The following is a 9,979-nucleotide window of genomic DNA, read 5'->3' on the forward strand; positions in this document are numbered from 1 at the left end:
GCACACCCATAGCTGGGTGAGGTGCCCCTCCTCAGTGTTCCCCTTATGCCCCAGGGATGCATCCATTGTGCCATCCTTTTAGCACACCGGTATTATCCTGTTGGCTCTACCCTCAAGTATGTCACAAATCCAGCTCAGCTTCTCTTCTCAGGACCCTTATGGTCTAGTCTTAACAAAGGAGCCACAGTGATCCTCCTAGAACAAGTTGATGTGACTCTTGTCAAAACCTTCCTTACATTTTCCATCTTAGTGAGAATCCAAAGTCCTTAGCTTGTTCAATTCTCTGCTCTAGCCCTTGCTCCAGTTTATTTCCCTTCCAAACATTCTATGTATTTTTATTGTTATTTATTGGCTTTCCCCCTCTAGAATGTAACTGCATGAAGGAAGGGGGTTGTCTTTTTTTGGTTCACCCTTGTGCCTGCAAAACAGCACCTAACGTGTGGCAGGCACTCAGGATTTACCACAATAACGAATAAATGCTTCATCTCTCTCTTGCCGGAACCTGAGTTCTTTGGGTGTAGAGCCAGCATCTTACTCACTTTTGTGGGCCCCGAGTTAAATGCTCCACAAATGTTGGTTGATACAATCAGAAGGAAAACTACAGCCCCATAATATAAGCTGAACCAACAATTAATGGTATTAAACATGCAGATACTTTAAAATGTTTATTATGTACTTTACATTGAGCATTTCAGAAAATTACAATGATTTCAAAATGCAATTCCTAGACTCGATAAATATCCTTTATAATTACACCCAATCAATATCTGGAATTGTATGTAGACCCTATGTCAGCTAACAAGTAAGTAAAATAACTATATTAATCTCAGGGACAAGAAACATGCATGATCACCTAAGTCACTCTGCCACTGTGCCTTTTTTTTTTTAAGATTATTTATTTATTTGACAGAGAGAGACCCAGCAAGAGAGGGAACACAAGCAGGGGGAGTGGGAGAGGGAGAAGCAGGCTTCCCGCGGAGCAGGGAGCCCGATGCGGGGCTGGATCCCAGGACCCTGGGGTCATGACCTGAGCCAAAGGCAGATGCTCAACGACTGAGCCACTCAGGCGCCCAGCCACCGTGTTTTTTTAAAAACATGATTCTCATTTGTTTCAAGTACATATACATCCACTGCAAGAGTTAAATTAGACCACTGATGTTAACACCTTAAAACTATGTATGATCTTTGTTACCTTAAAAGAAAATTCAGTTTTGTACAAAGAAATTTAAGAAGAAACTTTTCAGGACCCTTGATCAGAAGCTTCGGTGAGTGCTGTACTATTCCGGTGTACATAAAGGTTCAAGTAAGGCCAACAAAGAATGTTTCCTCTTTCCATTGAAGACAATCCAAGGAACAGGTAAATTAGCATTCTATAAACTAGCTAGCCATCAAGAGGTTACCAATAAAGGACGCTTTAAGTGTGTGAGGACATTTAAAAGCCTCAGCCACTGTTACAAAGACACTAAAACATTTAGAGTATTATTTATGAATACAAGCATAATTGGTGTTTTGTCTTCTATAAATAATCATCTTTGAAATGCTCAAAGTGAGTTCCAACTGTAGCTCTTTCCTGATGTGAGAAGAGGTGGGTACACATGGGATGATCTACTGATTTACCTTCTCAAAGTATTCTTTGGAAGCAGTTGGATGTGGCTTGATCTGAAAATACAAAAACATTTAATTAGGCAGCTGACTTCAAGATAACAGTCTCGAAAGTGAGTTGAAAGCTCTGTTTTTAACCCAAAGTTTTTTAACTTTTTATTTTTATTTTATTTTTTAAGATTTTATTTATTTATTTGACAGAGAGAGAGATAGGGAGAGCAGGGGGAGTGGGAGAGGGAGAAGCAGGCTTCCCGCAGAGCAGGGAGCCCGATGCGGGACTCGATCCCAGGACCCTGGGATCATGACCTGAGCCGAAGGCAGACGCTTAACCAACTGAGCCACCCAGGTGCCCCAGTTTTTTAACTTTTTAAAGTGTGGTCTGTTTCCTTTAAAATACACAGATGAAGGTTACATCAACATCCTGCGTGATCGCTGGCCCCGCCCCAACCCCTGCCCCTCGGCAGCTTCACCCATCTGCACACCATCTGCACACCTGCTCCAAGGGTGGGCTCCTTTTGTAGGTACTCTAGGCCAGGAGCCCTGGAGGCAAGGACCTGGGACCCTATGCTGGGGTCTCACTGCTTCTGGAAAAGAAACCTACTGTAGGAGAATCCGGGGTCCAGTTTGCTGGGCAGACTTCTCCATGGGTTTCCACAAACTGGAACGCCTTCACCAAGCGGAGGGTCTCTTCCACACTTCGGCCCACAGGGAGATCGTTGACACTCAAATGCTTGATGACTCCACTGGGGTCAATGATGAAGAGACCCCTGCATCAGGATTTAGCCCCATTAGTACCTCAGCCATACCACAACGACAAAGTCTAACTTCTACCCGCTTCTGTCTTTAATTCTCAATAAAGCATTAACTCCCCCATATGCTTAAATGTGGGGCTTTCACTGTTACACACAAAGCTGATCCTTTCTCACTGATGATGTGCCACACACAGGTGTGACCGGACCAGGCCGATGTGGAAAACAGGCAGTATCTCCCACAGAGAAAAGTTATAGAGTCTAAAAGTCAGAGAGCAGACTTCTTTAACTTATTAGTGATTTAGGTGTTCTCTGGGCAGCTGTATCAAATCCTGGCAAGAAACCAGAGGCAAATGAGAGGAGACAGAGATGTATCTTATCTATATTCAGTAAATACTGATGAAATGAGTGAATTCTTGGGTAAATGGGGGCGGGGAGAAATCCCCTGGGGAAATCTTTGCAGAAAGAATTTACTGGCCTCAAGTCCAGGCTGAGCAGAAATCTAAAGGAAAAACCAAGACTGTTACTCTTTATCACTTGGCAGCAGCAAAATGAAATGACCTGCCCTGTGGTCTGTGTTCATCTTCTGTGCAAGTGTTGGGGTTACCATGACATATGCAGATACGGGTCAACCACAGGTTTTAACAGTCTGTCTTAAAAGGGTGTGGCATTCCAAGTGTTAATCATGCAGGGAAAAAACAAGTAAAAGAAAAAGGCAAGGTGAAAAGGTGCTTCTTCCTTCCTGGGCCTGGCTCTTGGGGGTCCTGCTGTAAGCTCCTTGACCAAGAGCGAAGCCAAGCTGGAGTCCATGGTGCAGATGCAGATGCAGGGCCCCCCGACTCCGGAAAGCAAGCCTCATCTTCCAAACCAGACTCAAAGGAATAAAGATCTAGCCACTGAATGAATGAGGACAGAAATGACATTCTGGGACAGGAGTCATGACGCTACCAGAACCTGTGCTAAAAACTTCAGCTGCCTCGCCTTATTTAGTCCCCACAACCAACCTGGGAGGTCCATTCTCATTTTAGGTATGGGAAACCTGGGACTCAAAGAGGTTCAATAACTTGCCCAAAGTCATACAGCTGTTAAATAAATACGTGAGTTTAAAAAAAAAAACAAAACTCTGGTCTGATTCCAGGGCTTGGACAAGATCTCACCCATCCCAGCTCACTGACTCCTACAGTCTGCTAGTCTCCCCTTCTCCAGACATGTCAGGAGTGTGCCTCCCACGAGAGCAGCTCCCAGGTGGTGAGGGCGAGTGCAGCAGGGTGACCATCAAGACACACTAGTCCTCAGAAGGAGACACAGGGTGCTGCAGGGGGCAGACACGTCTCAGCCATCCCGAGATGGCCAACACTCGCGGAACGCACTCATCGGTGCTCACGCAAGGCTAAAGTGAATGGAAGCTTTTTGGTTTTCAAAATGCATTACCGAGGGCTCCATAAATCCTCTAAGAAGTGGGATGATGCTAAACATGAAAAACAAGTTTAAGTTCATAAGAAACATGATCTTACCTTAGAGCAACACCGGGGCCTTCCAACAGCACGCCATAGTCTCGGGAAATCTGTTTAGTCAAATCTGACAGGAGTGCGATGTTCATGTGGCCCAAGCCGCCATTCTAACAAAAATGAGGACATGACTGGCTGTTACACCGTGTGCCCTCCCCATTCTCAGCCACGTAAACTGATGTCTGAGGCTAACAAGAATGGCGACGGGTGGCAGCAACTGAGAACTGACAGCGGGCCGAGCACTGCTCTTAGCTCTTCCTGTTTACTCACTTCCTCCCAGTACTATCCTGGAGCAGATACTATCATTGTCTTTTTACACATGAGGAAACTGAGGCACACAAAAGTTATGTTCCAGGTCATGACTAGAAAGGGACAGAGGCAGGATTTAAACGCAGCTAAGGGGCGCCTGGGTGGCTCGGTCGTTGGGCGTCTGCCTTCGGCTCAGGTCATGATCCCAGGGTCCTGGGATTGAACCCCACATCAGGCTCCTTGCTCAGCGGGGAGCCTGCTTCTCCCTCTCCTGCTCCCCCTGCTTGTGTTCCCTCTCTGGCTGTCTCTCCGTCAGATAAATAAAAATAGAATCTCTTTAAATAAATAAATAAATAAACCCAGCTAATACTGGAGACCTTTCTTTTTCTAATTCTCCATGTATTCCTTTACTTCAAGATTAATTTCTGTAGCATAAAAATGGAAGCGTAATAAAGACTGAATAATTTGGTTTTGATAGTCCAGCAACATGGCTAGAAATTTTGATTCTCCCAATCGTTTTTCAGCAGGAATAGTGATCATGCTGAAGAGTGAAATCAGAGAACTTAACCACCGTCCCACAAGCCATGAAGGGTATGTGGGATCTACAAAGTACCCACGAGAGAGGAGGCATCGAACCCCAACTGTCCCTGCCCCCGCCCTGCTGGGCCTGTTCTCCGTTACTGTTTGTACCTTGGAAAACACACGTGTAATGGGCAGTAAATCCAGGCAATGTCAAAGGAGATAAGGACAGAGTTTAACAGAATTTGCCAGGAGCTTAGGACCTAGAAATAGCCCATTTCAGACTAGTCATGCTTTTACTATTTCTAGGTTAGCCTTTTTTTTTTTTTTAATATTTTATTTATTTATTTGACAGAGACATAGCGAGAGCAGGAACCAGCAGGGGGAGTGGGAGAGGGAGAAGCAGGCCTCCCGCAGAGCAGGGAGCCCGATGTGGGCCTCGATCCCAGGACCCTGGGATCATGACCTGAGCCAAAGGCAGATGCCCAACGACCGAGCCACCCAAGCGCCCCTCTAGGTCAGTCTTTTATGGGGTCTTTTCAGTTTTTAGGCTCCTAAGTGCAAAGGCAGGGCCACTGAGGTTTATACCTTCCTTGGTGTGTTGATCCAGGCGAGATGGGTGAACTGAGAATCCACTGAAACAGCAACAACTTCACAGTTCACGTCGTGAAATTCATTGGCTTTGTCGCTAAAAGCAATAATTTCTGTAGGACACACAAAGGTGCTAGAAAAAAAGGGCAGAAATTCCCAACAGAGAATTTAAAAACAAGGATTTAAAATTTAAACAGGTAGCCTAAAAACTAGTTCAACTGCTTAAAGGTGAAGAAGGAAAAAACAGTTAACCATCCTCACCAGACTCACCTCTTTATTTAAGAATCATACCAAAAAATGGGGGTGGGCAGGGGAAAAGAAGCATATTCTAAGACTAAAGAAACAATTAAATAAAGTAGCTTTATGAGAAAAGTCATTTTATTATCTTTACTTTTCTTGTTTTCCTCCAGGCCAGTGACAACTTCCTTACAGACTGGCTTATGGAAACCACAGCTCTGGAGCACATAAAACGGAGCCATGTTAAAACCCTACCCCACTAAAAAGAATGCCATCTCCTTCTCTAAATTTATCAGATTAGCTGCAGATGCAAGCTGTCCTCAGCAAGGCCACCAGTGATAAAAGGATCCGAAAGAACCCTCCCTTGACCAGAAGAGCAACCAGAGATAGGAAATGTCAGGGTGGAAGCAAGGACCTTAAATGACATTAAAGCATCACAGAAATTACACTTACAAGTCCAAAGGATAGAAGAAAAGCACCAAATATCTCCCCTTAAAGTCATCAAGGCTTAGGTCTTTGAACTCTCCGTTGACAACGGCGGTGCCCTTAAAATAGGGCGCGTGCTGGGTGACGGCAGGAGCGTGGTATGAGGAACCTGAAGGAAGCCCACACGCACATGTAGTTCACCTGCTAAATCACCCACCTATTTGACTTCATTCAAATCTCTCATAGTAATTAATTAGTACTATAAATTAATTAAAAGGTTCAGTTCAACCCTATGTCTAGGTAATACCCCCCTTCCGTAGTTCTAGATGGTACCCAAATTCAATTCAAAGTACTATGGGGACTGAAAAGACTAAAAAGATGATGCCAGAAGATGGTAGGGACGAAAATTAAGATAGAATTGAGGAGGAAAGGAGCCTAGGCATGGATTCTAAATACGGCTCAGATTTTGCCATGTCCAGGCAGGACAGGGAAGAGGGAACAGGGCAGGTGTGGGGAACAGCTGGTGGCAGTTTGAATACAACAGAGAGGTGTGTGTGGAAGGAAGCATAAGAGACAAAGCAGGAACAGCTGAAAGCCACGCTCTGAGGGCCCTTAAATATCAGGCTAGAAGCTGTTTTTTTTTTTTTAAGATTTTATTTATTTGAGAGAGACAGAACATGAGTGGGGGGAGGGGCAGAGGAAGAGGTAGAAGCAGACTCCCTAAGCAGGAGCCAGACATGAGGCGGGGGGGAAGTTTGGGGCTGGATCCTAGGACTCTGGGATCATGACCTGAGCGGGAGGCAGACGCTTAACCGAGTGGGCCACCCAGGCGCCCCCATAGAATCTGTTCTTAAAAGAAGGGATAGTGGGCGCCTGGGTGGCTCAGTTGGTTGGGCGACTGCCTTCGGCTCAGGTCGTGGTCCTGGAGTCCCGGGATCGAGTCCCGCATCGGGCTCCCTGCTCGGCAGGGGGTCTGCTTCTCTCTCTGACCCTCCTCTCTCTTGTGCTCTCTCTCTGTCTCTCTCAATAAAATGAAAGGAAAGAAAAAAAGGAAAAAAAAAAAAAGAAGGGATAGAGTGATCACTGGAGATTTTCAAGCAGGAGATGGAAGATGCGCTGGTGTTGGTGACCAACAAGGAAATGCGACACAAGGGCAGCCTGCCTCAGTAATTTTCAGTCCTGACTGGACATTAGAATCATTTGGTGAGCTTTTAAAATACACTGATAAGGGGATTAAAAGGTACAAACTTCCAGTTACAAACATGGGAGTGCAATGTACAGCATAGTGAATACAGTTAATAATACCATAATAGCTTTGTATGGTGACAGATGGTACCTAGATTTATCGTGGTGGTCACCACCTAATGTATATAAATCTTGAATCACTATGTTGTACATCTAAAACTAATAGTATCGTTATGTAAACAACACAAAACAAAATGATGTCCCGGTCTCACCTCAGATATTGACTTAATTTGTCTGCGGTGGGACTGGGGTAGTGGTGTATTTTCAAAAGCTCCCCAAGTGAGTCTAATGGATAGCCTGGATTCAGAGCCCATGTCCTGAGATGATGATTCATATTACCTGGGTCAAACCAAGGCATAACACTTACTGGTGCTAAAAGCCAATTTTGCTTGACCAGAACCAGACCATAATACATTTGTCAGGCATGTTCTTCGGGAAGCAGCAGGTCTAAGGGCTGCAGAGACAGAGATGCCCCAAGGAATAGCACTCACATGTCGGGCAATCTGGAAAGAGAAACACTTTATATTAGGAAGTAGCCTGAAGGCTGGCCTTGCTGAAAGGGCATTAGATGATTGGTCGCCTCCGCTCTCCTTGTTCCTATGAACCAAATACCAAACCCCAAACTCTAAGAGTATAGAATGAACCTCCATGTTCTTAACATTCCTTTCTCCTCCTTCTTCAAGACTGCAAGAGGGGAACAGGGAGATGTTGGTCAAAGCGTACAAAGCTGCAGTTATGTAGGATGAATAAGTCTAGGGATCTAATGTAGGGGTACGATGACTATACTTAATTATACTGTACTTAACGCTGGGAATTTGCTAAGAGAGTAGATTTCAGGGACACTGGTCACACACAAAAAAGGTAATTTTGTGAAGAGATGTTAGTTTGACTGCAGTAATCATTTCCTTATGTATATCATCATGTTGTACCGCTTAAGTATATATAACTTTTATTTTAAAAATATATAAATAATTTTTTAAAACCCTGCAAGGCAGAGGAGAATTATAAGGCCATAAAGACTCCATGCTCTTAAGAACACAGAGGGTTCAAAAACCAAGAGGACTTGGCCAGGCCCCGTGTATTTACGCCTTTTACCAGCATGATCCACTAAGTATGTTTGTTTGTTTGTTTTTTAAGATTTTATTTATTTAGTTGAAAGAGACAGAGACAGTGAGAGCAGGAACACAGCAGGAGGAGTGGGAGAGGGAGAAACAGGCTTCCCGCCGGGCAGGAAACCCGATGTGGGACTCGATCCTAGGACCCTGGGATCATGACCTGAGCCGAAGGCAGACGCTTAAGAACTGAGCCACCCAGGCGCCCACACTAAGTATGGTTTTCCCAGAAAAGACAAGGCCCCGCAGACAAGCAAACAAGTAGAGCAAAGTTCACCCTCTGGGAAAATTCGTACAGGGCTCAAGGGGATTGTTTGCTCAACTACAGTATCTAGCATGACTCAGGAAGAAGAGCCTTGTGTTCAACCCCGCCAGCAGAAAGGGAAGAGAGGGTACCAAGAGGGTGCTCGGCTTTGCCAGGAGGAAAGCGCGGGTACAGACCTGGGGGATGGGAGGAGGGCAGTGCCTTTTGCACCTCAGCACTTTGTACTTTACCGCTTTGGTTTCCATCCACCATTTAGTGGATGCTTACTGCAAAGCCTTACTGTAGGCATCATTCTTTCTATCTTTGGGCGAGGACAGTAAACTGAGGTTCGAAAAGGTGAAGTCATGTGTCCAAGGTCACAGAGTAGCTACAGAACAGGGAACAGGGGGCCAGGGACCCTGCCTCCAGGACGGTGTGCTCAGGTGGAGAGAGGACTGAGGACCCCCGCTCGCGGAGAGGAGGGATTGGAAGGGAGGACACATGGGAGGGGGCGGTTCTGCGCAGGCGCTTTCCCTAGAAGCGAGGCCTCTGGATCCTTTACCCGCTGGTGCCCTCCAAGAACGGCGAAAGGCCCCCCCAGACCACAGGGAGCAGGATCCTGTCTGGGAAGCACGTCGTCGGAACCACTACTGGGTCTCCGCTCCTGTCCCCTGCCGGCAGCCACTCACCGAAGCCCGGAGAAATCGTCCCACTGCGGCCGCCATCTTCAGTGCGCGCGGGATTCGCGGGACTGGCGGGGAAGAAGAGGAGGCGGGGTGTGCGGGGGCGGGCCCGGGGCGGGGCCTCGGCGGCGGGGCGGAGCCTGGGCCGGAGCGGGGCCTGGGCCGGAGTGGGGGCGGGGGCGGGGGCGGGGACGGGGAAGAGGGCTTCCCCATCTTTTGCCGGGACCTTCCTTGCATCGACTTGTCTGTCCGGTGCCTCAGCCCCAGTTCCGAGGAGAAAATGCCTGCTGTGGCTTCTAAGTAACGAAATGCTTAGGAAAACAACACTTTGTTTCTAACCGTCGCCGCAACCTAAAAAGGACTAATCCAGATGGGGAGTTTCTGATTTTTATGGTTAACCTGTGTGGATGACTGTTCTACCCGTTCTGCAAAAGGTTCTTCTTCCTGTTTAGGCTTCAGGTAGAGCCTTCTGGATTCTGCAGGAGATGGAATTAATTTTAAAGACATTTTTTTCCATTATTAAGCCAAGTGGGTCAGACACGGCAAGTTTTTGGTGTTCTGAAAACCTTTGGGATGGTGTGTGGACTTCCATTTTGGCCTCTCTTCCCCAAATTGGGAGAATTGGGACATTTAAATTCGGCTTTCTGTTGATTAGTAAAGCCAAGTGCTCAGTGGTGAGCATGGTATTTTGAAGCAAGCTCATCCAACACAGTTAAAAATCACACGGTGGCTTTACGGTAAATGCAGACTCTAAGTAGGTTTTTTCCAGGCACCAGTCATTCCACTACCAACATAGTTTCTTGAATCTGTATAT

At 46.3% G+C, this 9,979-nt stretch overlaps 1 protein-coding gene across 2 annotated transcripts; it reads right to left on the bottom strand.

Annotated features, from left to right (window-relative positions):
• Nucleotides 1-1,038: 1,038 nt before the first annotated feature.
• PRDX3 (peroxiredoxin 3) lies at nt 1,039-9,238 on the bottom strand. 2 transcript variants are annotated; one of them, XM_021699759.2, is made up of 7 exons: nt 9,172-9,238; nt 7,494-7,629; nt 5,909-6,050; nt 5,216-5,351; nt 3,866-3,969; nt 2,204-2,369; nt 1,039-1,659 (listed from the first exon to the last, which is right to left on the bottom strand). In XM_021699759.2, the coding sequence occupies exons 1-7, from the start codon at nt 9,205-9,207 to the stop codon at nt 1,606-1,608; spliced, it is 774 nt and encodes a 257-aa protein (XP_021555434.1). In that variant the 5' UTR covers nt 9,208-9,238; the 3' UTR covers nt 1,039-1,605. The 2 variants fall into 2 exon arrangements, with proteins under 2 accessions (XP_021555434.1, XP_044772544.1); XM_044916609.1 differs by lacking the exon at nt 2,204-2,369.
• Nucleotides 9,239-9,979: the final 741 nt, after the last annotated feature.

This window comes from Neomonachus schauinslandi, chromosome 6, assembly GCF_002201575.2.
Source record: "Neomonachus schauinslandi chromosome 6, ASM220157v2, whole genome shotgun sequence".
NCBI classification, from domain to species: Eukaryota; Metazoa; Chordata; class Mammalia; order Carnivora; family Phocidae; genus Neomonachus; species Neomonachus schauinslandi.